This window comes from Psittacula echo (genome assembly GCF_963264785.1).
Source record: "Psittacula echo genome assembly, chromosome: Z".
Classification (NCBI taxonomy): Eukaryota; Metazoa; Chordata; class Aves; order Psittaciformes; family Psittacidae; genus Psittacula; species Psittacula echo.
In genome coordinates, this window is record NC_137742.1 from 90,500,664 (window position 1) to 90,521,916 (window position 21,253).

Below are 21,253 nucleotides of genomic sequence, written 5' to 3' on the forward strand. Positions count from 1 at the left end.
TTTTTCCTACTACAATGGAAGTAGTACTTTTAAAGAAGTGCGTTGATGATCTGCAATAAATCACAGCTCAAAAAGCTGTGGCTGTTTGCTGCTTTACAGCCACTTAAAAAAATCCAAACAAACCAAAAAGGTGTTTAAGTAAGCTATGCCATTCCAAAACATATAAATAGGGTAAGTTTCAGGAGTTCTGTATAACCTCTAAAATATATGCTAGCTGAATATTAATGGAGTAACAATAATATTAATCATAGTAATGCCTTAGTTCTGGTATCACAAGAACACATTTCCTTCATATGGGATGATTCTTGGAGGATGTTGGTAGGATCTCTTCTATGTCTGGTAGAAGTGATGGTAGTGGTGGTGGTGCTCGTGGTGGTGGTGGTGTTCATGTCTTTGTATCATCTGTCCAACTTGGCCTTCATATAAAATGACTGTGGGTAGGTCTCTTACATGTTCCTTTTCCACAACTGTCCCTGGAGAATGGAAGGTTTTGCACATTTGGTGATTCTCCTTTGCCCTCTGCTTATGCTTCTTGTGAACCTGTTGAGATTGCAAGGGGAGGTAAGGAAGATTCTGTCCCACCCTTGCACTAGGGGAAGCCATTGGCATGGGTGCCCCTTGAAAAGGTTTATTTCTAGCTGCCCTTCCAGGATGCACAGGGGCAATGTTTTTGCCCTGGGCCTTGGGAGACCTCACAAAGTGCTTGCTGGAGTCCTGGTTCCGCAGCCTTTGTTGGATTTCTGCAATCTTGGCATACGAACTTTCAGCCAGATTGATGTGGCTTGGATCCACCACTTGAGATTTCCTATGGTGTGCATGGAAGGTTTCAGGTTCATGAGAACGGGATCTAGTCTGATTCACAACTCTGCATGGCGGGTCATGTTTTTGAGCTGCTGGAGGAGATCCTAGGAAATAACAAGCTGAGTTAGTCATCTAGTATTTCAAAGTTTTAATTAGTAGCATGCAGTTGGCAGGGATAGCATTACTGGCAAAATGAATTTTTCCTAGGGAAGTGAATACAATTATAACTGTCTAGTTTAATTACACTTAATAATTCTGGCTAGTAAATAATACACAGACAAGTACATATCTATATAGAAGTGAATGTCTGTATGTATAAAAGTCTTTATATTATCTTCCCTTGGTCATCATCTGTCTGAAATTCACCAAAATATCTGTGAGTGGAATAGTAAAATCTTGGCAAAGGACAGGGAAAGGGAGAAAATTTAAATCTTTTTAATGTGGGGACAAAAGCCAAAATTCCAGGTATGAATGCACATTCTTCTATTTTTTGGTCAGTAGCAAGTACAAAATATATGCTGGTATCATCTTGGGAACAAACTCTAACATCCAAAAATCAGTCCTCACCTCACCCATAGGCTAAACTTCATTATTTACATGTAGAGATTGTTCTCCTAGGCTCACCTCCAAGTTCAGCTACACAAACAAGCACTTCAAAGCAGGCTTGCAGCACATTAGCCACTCTATTGTGATGCCACCTTCACTAGCAATCATCTTGCAGTATTCACACAGTCCAGTTTCTTACAGTAAGTCACTACAGACAGATCACACAGGTTCACAATTCATTGCCCCTGATGTGGAACATGCAACTGAAGACAGGAAAGATGAAAAGGTAAATTATCAAATTACCTGGCCCAAACTTTGATGTGTAGTTTTCTATTCCTGCAAGATCCAAATAGTGGTTTCTCCTTTCAATGTTCTCATCAACACAATGACGATAGCACCCACTTTGCTCTGGATTGTTCTCACTCTGGTGATATCTGTCAGCAGGAAGCAAAATTACAGTTCAGCAGAACTTCTTTAAAGTTGTTATCACCATCTGCAAAACAACAACTGATGGCCTCTTTGAAGTGACATGAGTTGCTCACAAAGAAACAACAAATGCTTGAAGTCTTGGATGACCGGATTTGCTAAGTTGATAGGCCTGAACTGACTGTTCTTTCCCCTCATAAAATCAACCCCAATGTTGCAAAGCACGGGAGGCCTTCAAGTTGCATTACACATGCAAAAACAAATAAAACTCTTCCTAGGGTTTCTTACATTGTGACTTAGGGCCAAATCATTCCACCCAATCTGGACATGCCAAAGAGAACCTGCTCTTTGATTCATGACTATTCCCACCACTGTGAGGAAGCACTGGGGAAAGCCTCATGTCAGGCTACTCATGTGTATCTGCTGCAGAAAGGCAACAGTACAGGTTTAGTAACTAGAGAGAGCCTGAGAAGCGAAGGTGTTGGTAGGGCACCCAGAGATAACTGCCACTTTCCAAAATACAATTAACAGGGTCAGATAATAAGCTGGCTTCAGAATCTCAGCTCCTTTTCCTGCTCAGCTTTGCAATTTTATTTATAGCAGAACTATTTCCTGAGAATGAATATCTGAAATACCATTCATTTATGAGGCAGAAAAAAATCAGGCAGAGGTTTACAGTATTGTAGCCCATAATGCCGAACAAGTTAATTCCGCAATTTAAATGGACGCCTGCAGATATGAACAATATATTCAATATAACAAACAGGATAAGCAGAAAACTCTTGAATAAGTTGCTGCCTGGGATTCAGATAGTTCAGTCTCCAAGGCCACAAGATAGGCTTTGCTATTTCTCTGTGAGATTGCACTGACGTCAACCTTAGACCAGAATTCGACTTTGTGTCGTACACCAGTTGCTAAATCTGGGCTCTCTACTGTATGGTGCCTAATACTCCGCTTTAAATCTATTAACACATTTCCAGGTTTCCAAAGGCTGCTGATCCCACTGAGCTTTGGCACAAACTGCTTTCCTGGTCTAGTGTAGTACTGTTCAGGGACATTACAGAGCTGAGTCCCCTGTGTCACTGTGAGACAGAGGTTTGCAGTATCTTTGATAAAAGTCGCAAGACTTGACCTACCTGGAAGATGATTTTTTGCTCTACTTTGATAGAGGTAGAGTCTCTTGAATGAAGGAAAGTCTGCCTGGATAGCAGGTAAGCTTTAAAGACTCTGAGTCAGCTTGAACTCCAGAAGTGACATGCGGTACTGTCAAAAATGAGGGAATGTCCAGATATCCCTTATTCTTTAGGATACATAGCCAACTCAGTACCTTTCCTGCCCCAGACACACCTTTGCGAGTTATTACACTTTCACAGGTCTACATAAAAGATCTCTGGGCCTAGACCCTGGGTAATTTGAATTGCCAGGCATGAACTGCCTGTGGAAACCATAGAGACATGCACACACATGCTGCACACAACACACAGTTAACCCAGAAAAACATCCCTGGGTTTGATTCAACACAAAAAAGCAACACTGTATACAGCACTGTCTGTTAAAAAAAAAGCTAGCATGGAACCTGGTTTTTTGTTACTGTAATAAATGCTATCTCTCATCAAGACAGTAAAGAAAAACTATGCCAGTACTGCCACACTCCTGAATTCCAATAGCTTTCTTACATGCAAGATGCCATTCAACAATATTCAGGCAAAAATAAATGATGAAACAATTATATACTGGTGAGAGCTGTGATCTACTGTCAAAGAGAACTTTAAGTCAGAGAACTGAAGCATCTGGCATCTAGCCCCATGATGCTCTCCTGTGTACACATGGGAAGATGGGAAGGCACAGGCATGCACCAGCCATGCATCAAGCACGTTGTGTAAACATATGCAGTGTTGGCACTGGTTTTTGGTTTGGCTTTGTTTTTAATAAAAAAAGGCATCTGCTTAAGTGTTTGTGGAGTGTACGAAAGCCCTTTCTAAAATTTCTACCCTGGGGTGTCATGCTGATGATAATAAGCACACAATGATATAGCAGCAAGGGGAATAGCGCAGTGACAGAGCCCGGGGTAGAAAAATGCAAGGACATTTCCTGAAAGCTAAGCTCATTGATAACAGAATTTAAGCCAGTCAGGAAGAAATCGCTTCAGCAGGAAAGAAAGAAAGAGTGAGATGTGTATCTGTGGGTAAAAAGCAGATGTTTTAGGGGCTGATGTGAAATATGAACTAGAATAGCACAAAGATTCCCAACCCACAAAGCTGCCTGCCAGTGCTCTTCCACCATCCATTTTGTACCATACATGCCAGGCAAGCTAGCTATGAATGTAGCTACTTATCTTGATACTTGCATTAGCCCTAAAGGGGAAAATTGCCTGTAGCTTCCAGCAGATGAAAAATTTAACCCATCTACCTCCCACCTTCAGGATAAAAACACTTTTATCCACTTTATCTTGAATATTAATCACCTCTTGCCTAGAATTCCTAAGTGACAATTTCTGAAATGTGTGCACTTCCCACAAAGTCCTCATTGCTGCTTTCAAAGGAGAAGCCTCTGCATTAATATTATGAGATTCTGTTATGAGCCTCAGAGAGCTTTCCTAAGGGTTAGTAATTTGGCCAGAGCATGAAAACATCCCTGCAACACACACAGTGTGAACAGGACATTCTTTGTCCTGTCCACATTTTATGAGATGCAACAAAACCTGTTACATACTGACAGTTGTCTGATGCTGATTGCTCAGCTCAAGATACAGGTTTGTTCTGTCTAGGAAGCCTCTATGCAAAGGGATGAGAAGGACATACAGCAGAGCCAAGATTCTACCCCAACATTTGATGCCTCTGTGACTGTGGATTTAAGGAAATGGCTGCTGTTCATAAAACCACTACATTTGCAAAACCAGGACTTCAAGGGGATTTTTGCAACTGAAAGGGGATTTTTGCAACAGATTATCAAGCAAAAACTAGGCCTTTAAATTCACACAGGGCAAACCTTTGCTAATGGGCAGAGGGAATCTGAATGCCACATTGACGCCAGCAAGCAAAACCATGGAGTATTCTTTAGTTCACAGAAGATTTTGCTCCTAACAGAAGATTAGAAGTCATTTTAGTCTTCTTTTAATCTGAAATTTGATTGTACTGGGATATACTCACTGGGACAACTCACTGGCATTTTTTCTCTATCCAAAAAAGGGAGGCACTGTTTTGTTGTCATCTTTAATAAGACTGAATGCTCCTTCTCCTGATAAATGTATTATGTATTTGGAAAAATATCCCTAAATCCAAGGAAAGCCAAGAGTGGATTTTTATTTTTTCTTAAATTTGCAACTGAAGAAACAAATGTAACAAATGATTCAATGTCATTGCTGTAGCACTTCAATGAACACTTCCCTCTGCCTTAGAATTAAACTTAAAATCCTAAAACAGATCAAGCCTATACACCAAGATGACCTGTTTGGAGCAACTGCTCTATGTTCAAATCTATCAAAATTATCTTCTTTCTATTTGTTTTTCTATCCATTAGAATACTGAATTCAGAAAAGGAATAGTACACCTACATGTGACTGAGAGATTAACATTTTTCTTAGCTGTAAAAAATTTTAGTACCTGAAAAATACATTGCAAATGATTATCACATACTCTGAAGTTCAGTGCAGGTAATATCTATCAGATAGGTAGAACCCTTGATAACAGGATAAATACACATGATTACACATGTTCAGAGGAAGAAGGCCTGGATTGGCATCCAGAATAATATTGTGCATTCTATTAGGGAAGAACTGAAACTGGTTTTTTATCTAATCCATAGATGGCTGCAAGTCTACCAGCATCTCTTCATAAAAGAAGCCCACTGTGCTTGTGCTGTATTGGAAATGGATTCACCCTGTGCCACACAAGCTGGAGTCCATTGAAAGACACCAGACATATTTTGCAAGTGGTGAAATATATTCTGAAACTTACAAAGAAAAAAAAGTCTAAATTTTCCCATAAGATTACATTAAATATATTAGTTCTAAGCAAGTAGGCTAATTCCTCATGGGTACTACCAAATAACTAGTTCTGCAAAGGAGAAGTTGACCTAAAGCTGACGTGGCAGCAGGGAAGCATGTCTAGCAAGTGGGAGTCAGCAGAGATGGCCCCTTTGCTAAGTCACTGTGGAGGACAGAGAAAGGCAAGAGTTGGCCTCTGTGGAGATTAAAAGGGTTTGGGACACTTTTAGCCAAAGTCCGTGCTATAAACTCCAGTAGTAGGCACAATATTTGCAGATAGCATCTAAAAGGCACTGCATGTCCTCCAAAGAGCTAACAGAAGATAATTTGGGTCATCGATCCTACAGATTTGCTTTCTGGGTTTCATTTTAATGTACAAAGTATTCACCCCTGGAATCTGCTGATGGTTCCATAGCAAAAATCCTGTAATTCCTTTGTTTTAACATAATTTTAAAAACTAAAGCAAGGAAGCAAACAAGAAATCAATGGTTGAGGTTTCCTCAGATGTACCCAGGGCCTGTTAGGACACAGGGTTCTTTCCCCTTACCTGAGAGAAGCCCGCTGCTTCTTCTCAGAGCTTCTTACTTCTTCATTAACTTTGCTTTCAGCTCTATGCTTGGCACTCTGCAAATCTGCCAAGAGAAAGGACATTATTCTCACATTACTGTCCTTGCTGATAAGCATAACTAACATGCCACATTGCAAATACATTTTTCTTGTTGGTAGATCAAGATGTAATGTATTATTTCATGTACCCTTCTCAAAAGTGCTTTTGTCCACACAACAGATTTTAGACAGGCATAACCTTGACTGTAGGACATTAGGCTGCAAGCCATGTGGCAGGTTAAACGGAGCTGCATTCACACTGATACACTTGTCTTTCAGGAAGGCTCAGCAGCTTGGAGCTTCAAGCTGTACTAATGCATCACAGAGCTCCCCAGAAGCACAAATTTTCTTATGTCTGCACTTGACTGAGTAGATGGATATATTAAACCTGAGGTAACAAGGCTTTCCTTTTGGGAAAAGTGCCCACATTTTCTACTGTAATATTACTTTAAATACTTTAAATTACTTTAAATACTTTAAATTACTTTAAATAAGTATTTGTAGTACTTAACCTACTGACGTAATTATACAACTATTATTATAGTGAATATAATGTGAATTAGCCATCAGAGTATACGTCATTTTCAATGGCAGACTCTGCCACTATAGAAAAGTTCAATTTTTATGTATAGTTTCATAAAGGTTATTTATGCTGAATTGCTTATTCTTATCCAGCAGCAGTGACAGTTCTGCACTTGCAAAAAACATTTTACACCACTACACCAGTTTCCACAGAAGCTGAGCATTGTAGTATCAGCAGAGCTAAAGTGGTACAAGTTGAAAAGGCCTTAAATCTGCCTTGTGGTGCACAAAGGTATTACACACCAGATGGCCTACTGCTGCCTCCAAAAAGGAACAATCAATCAGGTAAGGGAACTCTAATTTGCTTAAGGGACACTGAAAGGAGGAGGGTAGGCAATTTTGCACCCATAAAGCAGATTCACGGGGTTTCAAATACCCACATAATTATTTGCCTTTATGTATACATTTAATTGTAGAAACAAAATATGAAGTTGCATTTTTGAGGGATTCTTGAAATCTTTTGTATTTTTCCCAAAGGCTGATTGTACATCCTTACCAGCATGATTTAACAAGATACTCTTTTTCTTCTGGCTGCCATCTGGTGCCACAGTAAGTTTCACTCTCAGAGTTTTGCTGGAACTAGGAGAATGATTTACTGATGCATCAACTACCTCATAGATGGTATGAAGCAGGCTGGTAATATCCTATAGTTGGATTGAAACACATAAAGACACACTGTTGTGAAAACGGTATGAAACCTACAGCTTTGATACAACTGTTTTGGACTTGGGACTATTAAATGTTGAAATAGTCTCAGAAGTCACTGAATTTAAAAGAGCTGAATTTGCACAGAACATTACAATCTACATCATGTGGCATAAGATTTTTGAAATGGGGCAAACTATATCAAAACAGTAACAACAATGCAAGATATTCAAGCTTTCCAAACTGTGAATCAGCAAACTTGTATTCTTCCTTTTCTTCTCTTTGATTTCAGCAGAACCCAGGGATTCTATGATAACCATTCATACTGCACTAAAAACTGAGTTCACAAACCAAAACAAATACAGCAATGAAAAAAAACTCAGATGCTACAGTCTCACGTGTTTATTATTCTTGGGATAGTTGAATGGTTGATTATATAGAGGAAAACCAGTAAAAGACGTGGCAGAACTGTAAGCCTCAGGTGTGGAAACAAATAATGTTTGAATGTCACTAACATATGCATTTTGGGGTCTAGTTTATTTTGCAAAATTCAAACCAATTCTAAACTTTCCTTTTTGAACAGCAGAGATTATCCAGTCAAGCCTATTACAGAACATTCTTCACACATCTCTTTGAAGGCAAACGGACGTGAACAAATGCTTGCTTGTCTGGCTACATCAGAAAGGACTCTAGCCAATTTTAATAAACTGATTGTTACAAACAGGAGAAACACTGTTTAGTAGCTTAGAGGTCTCTCAGACTGATATAATCCTGTCAGGCTCAAAAAGGGTACCATCTTAAATTGCCAGGATGAAAAGGAGAGCTCTTGGATCACTACTTTTTCTCAAAGGGATTTCACCCAAATTGACCTTAGGTACTAACCTAAGCCCAGAGCATACTGATCACTGCAGGTTATGAAGATCCTGTTCAATGTATAGATGAGAATTTCTCCATGCTGCTCTTCCTATTTCTTGCACTATTTGTACCTAACCTCCTCCCAGATGCCTGTGAGCACAAAGGAAATACCTAAATCATCTTTTGTTAAGTATAACTGGTTCTGAGGATTAAGAGTTAGGTGTATAAAAATTCAAAACCTCTACAATTTTTCCTTTGCCCAGGGGTCACGTAACCATGGCAGCTCAAAGTTTAGTATGCTTTAGTGGGTCCCAGAATTTTAGTAGTCAATATACCACACAGTCCACTATCTAATCACCTTTAAAGGTGACACAGAAATACTAATTTCTACTCACACAGAATTTAGGGGAATACTGACCTTATGGTCAGGAAAAATTATTTTAGAGTAGATGATTTTCCAGCTCAACAGGCAGAATGAGTAACTAAATCCCAGAAGGGTCAGACTTCACATTACCATGTACCCTCTCTAACCTTTCTGCACTCAGTGGAATTGTTGCTAGAGTGCTTATATATGAACTTTTACTACTATGTTAGTAGCTGTTTTCCATCCTCTGGACAAGAACCATGGTCTAAAGCTTGAATGAGGGAAAGACTGCTCAGTGACAATCTGGTGGACACCTCACAGCTCTTTAACACATCTCACTTCTCACACCTCCACCCTAAGCTGCAACCTAGCCAGACCTCTAAACAGACGCAGCCATATCTAAAGGCCAGCATGAAGGGCTGGATTTTTATTCATGTATGAGAAAAAAATAACAAAGCAAGAACACAGACATACAAACAAAACGTATCTGTTGTTTTATATGCATTCATAAATTATGTTCTAGAAGCAGGGTGCTATAATCCTACACCTCTATTAGCCAAACCACCCCTTTCATCAGAATACTTCAGCACCATAAAGCAGGGTTTCATACACTCAGCACTTTGGTGAGTTGAGCCTTTCCCATACATTCCTTAACAAGTGTTGGTTAGCCAACATGGCATCTTTCCACACAAGGCTACTATCAAGAGGTTATTATCAACTCTTTCTTTCCCAGCCATCTGTCCTCTTTCTTTTCTTCAGCTACGCCAGATATTTGCACAAGCTGACCATCGAATGTATTTGAACTTCAACAGGCAAAGACAAAGTCTTTGCTCCCACTGTCCTTTTACATATTTTTGTCCAGTGATGAGGGCTAACTTGCTAACTGGCATACAATCTGCTCCTTGTGTTCTCTGAGGGTCTTTCTCAACAAGCTGCTTGACTCAGCAGTTTAAAACATACTTCCAAACGCTGTCAGCAAAGGCCAGACGCAGCATTTGTGTGACACATACTTGGCAAGTCAGAAATATGCACACACACATATCACACCAGAACAATTTAAATCTCTCAGCCAAACAGGCCCAAATTAACCCAAATCAATGTCCAGGCTCCAAGCAGTTTAAGATGCTGCAAAGAGTAATCAGAATACCTTGTGGCCTTATACTCTACTGCCTTCGCATTTTGTTTGGCATTTCATACCCAGCTTCCTCCATGACGACCTGAACTGCTCTGCATTCTGGCAGTAAATGAACGTGGTTGTCAGACTGGATACATACCAAGATCGAGGTTAGGGATATCCACAAGTAACCGCCTAATCCTTATGCTGATCTTTTAAATACTGTCAACAACATTTTTATTATAGGATTCATTTAGTTGTGGTCCTAGTTTGGGGTTGGGAATTCTAGTAAACTGACAGTTCTGATTTGGTCCAACAAGTCTGCTTGGGTCATTCGCTAATCTGTCATCTACCAAAGTCCTGGCTGAGTAGGTACCTATTACAAGGCAGCTTGAACCTTCTGTTGCTTTCCAGTTATTGTTTCACAATTGCAACATATAAATTCCTGAGGAACTGATCTATTAGGAATGGTCTCTATCAGTGAGTTTTGAGCTGTGACTAAAAGTACCTTCTTACAGCCCTTTTTTTGGCAGCTAATATGGTAATGGCTTCTTGTCAAATCAGTAGCGCTAGACCATTAAAATACATATTATAAAATTTGTGTTTTATAACTATGTCTATATTTACCCTCAAAAGAATTTTCATCGGCCAGTAGCCTGCCAGGAGACTGAGGAAATCTATGTTCTCCTTGAAAGCTGTCCCACTGAATATCATCTATATTTAAATTCCTTAAAAAACTGCCTAAAATTTACCTTCTACACACCAGCTTGTGCATTTCACTGTCCTCAAGAAATTTACCATTAAACATCAGGAATAAAAGCTATTTAAATCTTTCTCTCTCCTGGTAGACCAACCAGCACGTTTCAGAGACCACCTACCAATGAATCTAACCTTTCTGTACCATGGATTATGATTTTTATTAGTCACATGATTTTGTAACTGCTTTGCTTTAGACTGCTTGGAACTTCCCACTCAAAAAGTTTCATCCCACATTTCTCAAACTTCCTCCTTTTTTAAGTGAAAAATGAACAAAACCAGATTTTTCAGTGTCTCACATTTCTCAAAAATATCATTTGCTTGGGGTTTTGGGTTTTTTTTGGTTTTGTTTTCTTTCCTCTGAAATGTACTTTTACACCACTTCTAGTTAGAAATCGTTGTGGATTCTTAAACTAATATATTAAACGGATAAAGAGAAATAAGAATAAAAGAAATTATCTTTTATAATAAACATTATATTCAGAGGGCAAGTAGTCTGCATGAATCTAACTTCTGAAGAGCTTCTAGTGTGCAGATTTTCTGCTGGAATAGCTAGTTTAATCAAGTAAGAAAACTGAAACAATCATATTTTTCCTCAAAGAGGAAAATAAATGCTTACTGGGTAATCTTCAAATGGCCAGCATATGTCATACCCAGATTTATTTCTCTTTATTGAACACTATGTTGGTTTTTCCAGGCCTGAAGGACTTAACAGCATTAACCTGTATGTTTTTCACATCCTGTTTTATCAAGCAGCTAATACAACAAACAAAAAGTATATTACAATAAAGTATATTGAAAAGAGCAACTTTTTATCACCAGAAATACTTGCATTAAAAATACTAAAAAGCAAACAGATGAGGCCACACATGTATGCTGCCCTCAGACATGTATCCACAGAATACTTTACAGATCTCCAATAGGAGATTAGCAGGAATTTAAAACACTCAGAGAAACTAATGGGTCTGAAAAACAGAACAAGTTACACTGAAGTATTCTTCATTCCTTGCAGAACTTCATTCCTTACAGTGACTGAGGAAGTCCCTATTCCAGGTATTAACATTTTACTTCTAAGGAATATTAGTGGTACAGGGACAACTCTATTTTTCCAGTATTCTTGTAGCTTGTCATCAATATGACTAGTTAGCAAACTAGAGATTCTGTAAAGAAAACTAAGAGGCTTTTCAAGCAGAATTAATTTGACAGAATGAGATATTTGCACACACATACACACCTCCTACAGCCCCCCAGGAAAAAGGAAAAAAAAACCCAAACCAACCCAAAACCACCATCACCAATAAGAAAAAACTCAAACAAAACCAAAACACCAAAACCAAAACCAAAATAACCCTAACTCGTTTAACAACATTGAAAGGAACCATTCAGGCATTCAGTTTTATTCTTCGTAACTTCTCTGGGAGAGATGTCTTTGGGTCTTTAGCTCTCTTCAAAACTGAAAGAAAAAGTTCTCTTTTCTCTTAATATTTCTCCCTGACACAAACCTTCAAAAACCTAATGGTTGAAATGATGGCACCTCTGCTACAGACAAAAACTACTCTAGCCATTGGTTCCATTGTTCTTTCTTCAACATGAGTTAATATAATGTTGACAACCACAATGCAATAATCAAATTTCAAGATAAGGGTCAAGCTAGTAGCCCCCAAAGAGCCTGCATCCTTCCCCAAGGCAAACAGTTGGTGCTGAGATCTGAATGCAGAAATAACCTCGAACCTTTTCAGTCATTACAGAGGATATGAGCAAAAATAACTAGAAAGGCGGAAAAAAAGAGAGAGAGAGAAAGAAAACAGGAAAAATCGAGTATTTAATGTAAGATAGAAAGAACATTTAGCATTAAAAATGCATGAAGAAAAGCATCAATATCAGTTCATTACCTTTCCCTCAGGAAAAAAAAAAAAAAAAACACCACAAAAAAACAAAAGTACAAATGTCTCATTGTATACAATGTACAAAGTACAAATGTCTCATTTGTACTTTGTTTGTAGTCTGATTTCTACATACAGTGGGATGTTTTTATTGCAACATCGGCTTTGTTTGATCGCATATGTTTTTGAATCATTCTTATTTGGAGCCTGAAAGGAGCGCTTCACTTGCTATCTACTCAACAGCTACTTTAGAAGAATTTCCCTTTTTTCACTCCTCACAAGCAACCTTGTGTTCTTATTCCTGTGCAGCCACTCACCAAAGAAACTTAGTTTTCTAAGAAAGAATTGATTGATTAAAAAAAAAAAAAAGGCTAGTGTTTACAAAGTATAATTACATTCAGAGAGCTCAATATAAAAACTCATGGATCAAAACACATTAGTTCAATTATCCAAGTTTCAAGTCCGATTACAAATATCTGTGTGAAGATAATTACAGTGCAGCTGTTAGTTCTAAAAAGGCCCGCAGTACATAATGAATTGTCCTCTTATGGCTTATGGAATGAAGGGAAACATCATTAGCCAAGTTTTGTAATATACACAGTACAGCAGGAAAAGTTATTTCCCACTAAACTAAAATGACTGAAAATTGTGGTCTTCTATGACAGAAAAAGCAGTAGTTTAACAATACACAGTAATGCCAATTTTATGATTTGCCATCCCAAAAATTATGCTTTCATAATGGGTATATCTCTTCAAGAAGCATTACTAGATCTGGATTTGTAATTATAAGGACTACGAATAAGTCATGCAGACTCTAGAAGGAAATCAAAGCAGTATTAAGTTCTGAAGATGTTGTTAAGATCCAGAAGAAATTCCACTAAGATGGAATTTGAATGCTCTTGCGGTGATCTTTCATTGTGTAAAGCCCAAGGGACATTTTATCCAGTAACTAAATCCATATCTCATTTACAATTTTCAAACATTTTAATGAAAAAAACATTTGGTGCACTTGTAAAATAGCACCCCACCCACATGTCTATTACAAACTTAATTTAACACTCTCTGTTCCTTTGGAAAGTCTCTGGACATGAAGTCCAGTATTTTAAACACAAAAACTGAATCAAATGAAATGGAAGAGGGCCTACAAGGATTTCAGAGAGAGATTCTTCATCAGCGACTGTAGTGATAGGAGAAGGGGTAATCAGTTTAAACTTAAACAGGGGATATTTAAGTTAGGTATAAGGAAGAAGTTATTTACTGTGAGGGTGGTGAAGCACTGCAACAGGCTTCCTAAGGAAGTTGTGAATGCTCCATCCCTGGTAGTGTTGGACAGGGCTTGGAGCAAATTGGTCTAGTGGAAGGTGTCCCTGCCTTGGGAGGGGGGCTAGAACTAGATTATCTTAAGGTCCTTTCCAACCCTAACCATCCTGTGACTCTGTGATTCTATGACGTGTGTGGGCAAGTCACATCCTTTTCCAGTGTCTATCTTTACCAACATGAAAAATAGAATGATAAGGCTGACTTCTTTTGGTACAGCACCTCAATGTCTACAGATAGAAATCTAACTTAAAGAATTTCATCTCCCTTTTAAATCCAGCTATAAATCCAGGAGATATTAAAGTGACATTTTTAAAGGAGAAAAGGTGAACACTAAGCTTTTCTCACCAGAACACTGGACCTCTGTTTAGAAAAGCTGACCAGCTGAGAGCATTTTCATCAGCTCACTAAATGACGCTGGTAGAGATAGCCCTCTTCCTCAGACTGTCTGTTCTGCCCCTGACCCAGCAATGTGCATTGCATACTTTTAATTCAAAGCATGTGTCCCATTCATTTTAATTCAAATTATTCCCATGTTTAATGTTCACCATCGTTAAGTCCTTTCCTGGATCAGGAGCAGAGCTGCTTAATAAACTACAGTATCAGGCCCACTATGTTGACTGCCAGTCTCTCCGGGGCTAATAGAACAACAAATTCTGTGTCACATGAAGAGACTAAAATTCCTCTTTTGTGGCCAAGATTATCTACTAGCTGCTATCATTAGTATCACAGTATCACAGTATCACAGTATGTTAGAGATTGGAAGGGACCTCACAAGATCATCTAGTCCAATCCCCCTGCCAGAGCAGGAACACTTAGATAAGGTTACATAGGAATGTGTCCAGGCGGGTTTTGAATGTCTCCAGAGAAGGAGACTCCACAACCTCCCTGGGCAGCCTGTTCCAGTGTTCCATCACCTTCACTGAGAAGAAGTTTCTTCTCAAGTTTAAGTGGAACCTCTTGTGTTCCAGTTTATACCCATTACCCCTTGTCCTATCATTGTTTGCCACTGAGAAGAGCCTGGCTCCATCCTCGGGACACTCACCCTTTATATATTTATATACACTAATAAGGTCCCCCCGCAGTCTCCTCTTCTCCAAACTATAGAGACCCAGCTCCCTCAGCCTTTCCTCATAAGGGAGATGCTCCACTCCCTTAATCATCTTAGTTGCCCTGCGCTGGACTCTCTCCAGCAGTTCCCTGTCCTTCTTGAACTGAGGGGCCCAGAACTGGACACAATATTCCAGATGCGGTCTCACCAGGGCAGAGTAGAGGGGAAGGAGGACCTCTCTCGACCTACTGACCACCCCCCTTCTAATACACCCCAGGATGCCATTGGCCTTCTTGGCCACAAGGGCACAGTGTTGGCTCATGGTCATCCTGCCATCCACTAGGACCCCCAGGTCCCTCTCCCCTACACTACTCTCTAACAGGTTGTTCCCCAACCTATACTGGAACCTGGGGTTGTTCCTGCCCAGATGCAGGACTCTACACTTTCCCTTGTTATATTTCATCAAGTTTCTCCCTGCCCAACTCTCCAGCCTGTCCAGGTCCCGCTGGATGGCAGCACAGCCTTCTGGCGTGTCAGCCACTCCTCCCACCTTAGTGTCATCAGCGAACTTGCTGATAGTACACTCAATTCCCTCACCTAAATCATTGATGAATATATTAAATAATACTGGTCCCAGTACTGATCCTTGAGGCACTCCACTAGATACAGGCCTCCAACTAGACTCCGCCCCATAGACTACAACTCTCTGGCTTCTCTCCTTCAGCCAGTTTGCAGTCCACCTCACTACCTGATCATCCAGGCCACACTTCCTCAATTTAGCTATGAGGATGCTGTGGGAGACTGTGTCAAATGCTTTGCTGAAGTCAAGGTAGACCACGTCCACCGCTCTGCCATCATCCATCCACAATGTTATTTCCTCATAAAAGGCTATGAGGTTGGTCAAGCATGACTTTCCCTTGGTAAAGCCATGTTGACTGCCCCTCATAACCCTCTTATCCTTGACATGCCTTAATATGGCATCAAGGATAAGGTGTTCCATCACTTTCCCAGGGATGGAGGTGAGGCTGACCGGTCTATAGTTACCCGGGTCCTCCTTCTTGCCCTTTTTGAAGACTGGAGTGACATTTGCTTTCCTCCAGTCCTCAGGCACCTCTCCCGTTTCCCAAGACTTGGTAAAGATGATGGAGAGTGGTCTAGCAATGACTTCCGCCAGTTCCCTCAGCACCCGCGGGTGCATCCCATCTGGACCCATGGATTTATGGATGTCCAGATTGCTCAACTGGTCCCTAACCCATTCCTCGTCAACTAAGGCAAGCTGCTCCAGTGACCTGACTTCATCTGAGGTCTCAGGAGTACAGGGCTCTTCAGGACTGCCTCCGGCAGAGCAGACTGAGACAAAGAAGGCATTCAATAACTCTGCCATCTCTGTATCTTCTGGCACCAGGGCACCCATCCCGTTCACCAGTGGGCCAACCTTGCCTCTGGTGTTAGTTTTATCAGCTATGTATTTGAAAAAGCTCTTTCTGCTGTCCTTGACCCCTCTCGCCAGATTTAATTCTAAGGAGGCCTTAGCCATCCTAGCTGCCTTCTTACATCCTCTAGCAGCAGCCTTATATTCCTCCCAAGTGGCCAGCCCCTCCTTCCATGACCTATAAACTCTTCTCTTCCACTTGAGCATACCCAGCAGTTCCTTATTTAGCCACGCAGGTCTCCTGGCCCTCTTCCTTGACTTCCTACGTGTCGGGATGCTCTGCTCTTGAGCTTGGAATAAGCAATTCTTGAATGCCAACCAACTGTCTTGGGTCCCTTTACCTTCAAGCAGCCTTGTCCATGGGATTTCCCCTAGCAATTGTTTGAAAAGGCCAAAGTTTGCCCTGCTAAAGTCCAGGGTTGCAATTCTACTTGCTATTGTACTGGTCCTACCACACAAGATCCTGAATTCCACCATCTCGTGGTCGCTGCAACCAAGGCAGCCCTCAACCTTTACTGCTTCGACCAGACCCTCCTTGTTAGTGAGGATGAGATCCAGCAGCGCTCCTCTCCTGGTTGGCTCATCCACCATTTGCATGAGGAAGTTATCATACATACACTGGAGGAACCTCCTGGACTGTGGCTGGGCTGCTGAGTAGTCCTTCCAGCAAACATCAGGGAAGTTAAAATCCCCCACGACGACCACGTCCTGTGACTGTGAGGCCGCTCTCAGCTGCCTGTAGAAGGCCTCGTCAACTTCCTCACCCTGATCTGGTGGCCTGTAACAGACACCCACAACAGTATCACCCCTGCCAGCCTGCCCCTTAATTCTCACCCACAGACTCTCAACTCGCTCATCCCCTGTTCCTGGACAGAGCTCAGTACATTGCAGCTGCTCTCACACATAAAGAGCAACCCCACCACCCCGCCTGGCTGGCCTGTCTTTCCTGAAAAGGACATAGCCCTCCATGACTATATTCCAGTCATGTGAGCTGTCCCACCACGTCTCTGTAATTGCCACCAGATCATAATCTCCTGACTTAACACAGGTCTCCAACTCCTCCTGCTTATTTCCCATGCTGCACACATTGGTGTATAGGCATTTCAAGGAGGGAGCTGAGCTCACCAATTTCACCCTAGGATTATAGGAGGCCTCCCGGTCTTCATCAATCCTAGAGTGCTGCCCCACTGGGGCAAGCCCAGTTACAACCCCATCCCCCTTCGAATCTAGTTTAAAGCTCTCCAAATGAGCCCTGCTAATTCATGCCCCAGCATCCTTTTGCCTCTGTGAGTTAAACCTTTCCCACGTGCCATCATCCGGACTGGAGCCTTATAAAACCAGCTGTTATCAAAGAACCCAAAGCCCTGCCTAAAGCACCAGTCTCGTAGCCAATTGCTTATGGACTGAATTTTCCCATTCAGTCCCACATCATCACCGGAAGATGGAAGAACTGAGGAGAAGATCACTTGAGCCCCAGACTCTTTCACCATCCGCCCCAAGGCCCTGTAGTCTTTCTTCATCCCCCTCAGACTGCGGGAAGCAGCTTCCCCCCCACCTGTCTGGAAGACCAGCAGCGGGTAGTAGTCTGTCGGGTGCACCAGGCTGGGGAGCGCCTTGGTGATATCCCTGATCCGGGCTCCAGGCAGACTACACACTTCCCTATGATGAGGGTCAACTCTGCATATCGGGCCCTCTGTTCCTCACAGAAGGGAATCGCCTACGACAATGACTTTTCTTTCTTTCTTGTCAGAGGCAGTCTTGAGGCGTGAAGTTGACCGCCTTTTCCTATGTGACCTTGTAGTCTGGCCTTGCACCACATCCTCACTTACCTCTCCATCAAGATCCAGGGCCTCAAACCTATTACTGAGGGGCACCTGGGGAAGCAGGGCAGGAAGGGAGGAAGGTTGCCCACGGTTCCGAACTGGAACTCGCTTCCAGCCCTCATCGTCTTTTTGGTCCCTTACCTCTGCGCAACAGCTACAGGGCAGGGGCTGTCTCGGGTCATCCCCCTCTGTCTGAGAGGACAGGGGGTCCATCCCCTCGTGGGGGGTATCTCCCTGGAACCATTCCTGCTGGCACGCCAGGGAGTTACTCCACCAGTCGATCTCCCTTTCACACTCCCTGATGGTCCTCAGCGTCTCGACCTCCTCCCTAAGTTCTGCCACCAAGCTAAGCAGATCTTCTACCTGCTCACACCTCACACAGGTGGAATGCTGGCCTCCCTCCCTCGGCAGCAGCAGGCTCTGGCACTCCCTGCAGCCAGAGACCTGAACAGCCACGGTTTGGGGCAGGGTCTCTGTCTGAGTTGCTACAGTCTCCTTACTGCAAGCTCTCCTTCTGGAGGCGACCATATTGGTCAGCAGTCTGGGACACCAGCAACAGAGTCCGCAACACAACCTGCTTGTTCCTCCCTGCGCCTGGTGGGCAGCGTCGTCACTGCCCTCCCAAAGGCTCTTTCAAGGCAAGGGGCAGAGGTGCGGTCGCCGTTACCGCGGGAACGCCCCCTGCCACGTCAGCCGCTCTCTCGCAAGGGCTGCTGGGGCTTCTGGGATCGGGAGATGTCGGGAATCGCAATGTGTCTGCGCTGTCCCCTCTGCTTTTCCTAATCTCTGCTGAACCTCGTGGTATCTGAAGAGTGCCGGCTCCGGCTCTAGCTGTGCTAGTGCCGATCAGCTGACTGACCATTCTTGCACAAACCACTCTTAAATTTCATCTGGATTAAACAGAAGACAACCAACAAGATGGATGATACAATGGCACTGGAACAGCTTGCAAAAGAAGTGTGTAACATAATTGAAAAACTCTGCAACAGTGCATACTATTTGTTTCTATCTTTGGTCACAAGTAAAGAGCTGAAAATTATCAACCTATTTGGTCCCCTGGTTGAAAGATTTTTTTTTGGCACAGGTTCAAGCCTAAATGTAGCAACATCCAGACCTCAGAGTAGTATGATTTTCAATCCCAGCACAGATTTGGTTTCAGTTAAGCTGCAGCCTGCTCTTGGAGCAGGGAAAGGTAGAACTTGGCTGCAATACATTCTCTAAGTACAGTCAAATTAAGCTTTTTGGTGTACCACATAATCACAAATAATTATTGTATACATACTTGAAAGCACATTCTCCTTATGTTTAGCACATGGAACTCCCACTGACATTAATGGGAATTCCATGCCTGAATGTAAAGGACACCCATGTGCGTGGGTTTGGGTTTTGTGCATTTTTGCCCTATTCTTCAAGAGTCATGATAATCCTGTAATGAAGATTTAGCCTTGGGTCTCGAAAGATCTGGGTTCAATCCAATCTGCCACTAGGTTCTTGTGAGACTTCAGGCAAGTTATTTTGTTTTTCTGGTCTCTGTTCCCCGTACATTAACAAATACAGTACTACTTCCTCATTTCACTTGCCCCTTCTCCTTAACCTCTCTCTATGTATACCATCTTCCCATTTGAAACTCTGGACTTGGCCCATAACTTTTCATCTGCTTATTTTCTTGCATGAGGGACACAGACTTGACTTGATTATTCAAAGCACTATCAGAGTAGAGATAATAAAATAGCCTAGTAATGATGTTTATATACATATTAAAAATCCTGAGCATCCACCGCATTTGGAATTTGTTCATAAATGTCAGACAAGATTTGCTTCAGTCTTTTAGGAAAAAATTCTGCCCTCATTTGGTGTCTAAGGTCACTACTCTTTCAGTATTTACCCTGTTCCTTTCAACCAGCTCTTGGCAATTTTCACAGACACTAGCACAAGAGCCAGGAGAGACAAAACCTGTCAATTTTCAGCTGATTATCTGAAGGCATGGGAGCCAGCAAACACATCTCACCAAAAAAAAAAAAAAAAAAAAAATCAATGGCAGCACATTGCAGTGTATCTCAGTAAAAGACATTCTTCTAGAGGAAGTACCATTCAATTTGGATAGAAATAGTTCTGGAAAAGGACCATGTTCTATCTATACATACTCTTATTTGGCTTTATATTTGCACAGGTAATATGACTTGAAGACATCCTAGCAATAAAAGATACACATGGGTGTGCTTTGGCAGCCATTCACTACTGTCCTCCAGCAAATATCATCCATGTTATTTATACTTGGAGGAAGAAGGCAGAGATCACCCTAATATTCATGAGAACAACAGAACAGTATAGTTAGTCCTACTGCAAAGAATGTCAGAAAGCAAACTTGCTATTTGGTTTGCTTAACTGAAAAGCAGGATAGAAGCCAGAACAATATACATTTGCAGGGGTTTATTTTGACAATGTGTTTAGTTGTTTCAGATATTTTCCTCCTCAAATGCCAGTACTACTTTTTACAGGCAAATCCCAGGTATTAAACAACAACCGGCTTAAAAAGACGTACAGTACATCTGAAAACCATAAACTACTGGTGGGATTGTTTCTAGGAGGGAAGGGTCCATGGAAACTGCTGTTGCTAAGTTGGCAGGACACCTCTATTTCATAGATGAAAAAACTGTTCCTGTTATAAGACACGTCTGTTGTTAACAAACACTGCACACAAAGGGCCAGCAGTACTTTGCTTACCTCGCGTGTGACTCTTCCGTTGTTATCAAAGTCATACAGTGTGAAGGTCCATTCTTGCCTGTTATCTTCCTCTACAGACACATCACATTGCAATTCCTAAGAAACATGCAAAGAGCAGCTGATTACCTAAAGCAATAGGCCTGTCTCCATAGAAGGAGGCTGCTTGCTTTCTTCCTCCCTCCTTCATGGGAGGAAGCTTTCAGTATATGTCCTGGGGAGGCCTCTTGTCCACCACAGTGAAGGAGTCTCATCACAGTCACATGATAATCCCAACTCCCTTGGGCTAGAATTTGGGGAATCTGCAAGATGCTTTTTACTTTATTGTAGAAAACACAAAAAAGGT

General features: G+C 41.7%; 1 protein-coding gene across 1 annotated transcript in view; it reads right to left on the bottom strand.

The window, feature by feature from the left end:
• Window positions 1–330: 330 nt before the first annotated feature.
• The window catches only part of NKD1 (NKD inhibitor of WNT signaling pathway 1), a gene marked incomplete at both ends in the record, with an annotated part of 112,210 nt that continues 91,287 nt past the window's right edge, over window positions 331–21,253 (bottom strand). The window contains 5 exons of the mRNA XM_080638145.1: window positions 331–905; window positions 1,651–1,781; window positions 6,306–6,390; window positions 7,443–7,590; window positions 20,911–21,006. Of these exons, the coding sequence (XP_080494271.1) occupies window positions 331–905; window positions 1,651–1,781; window positions 6,306–6,390; window positions 7,443–7,590; window positions 20,911–21,006 (1,035 nt within the window). The remainder of the gene's footprint in view (window positions 906–1,650; window positions 1,782–6,305; window positions 6,391–7,442; window positions 7,591–20,910; window positions 21,007–21,253) is intronic.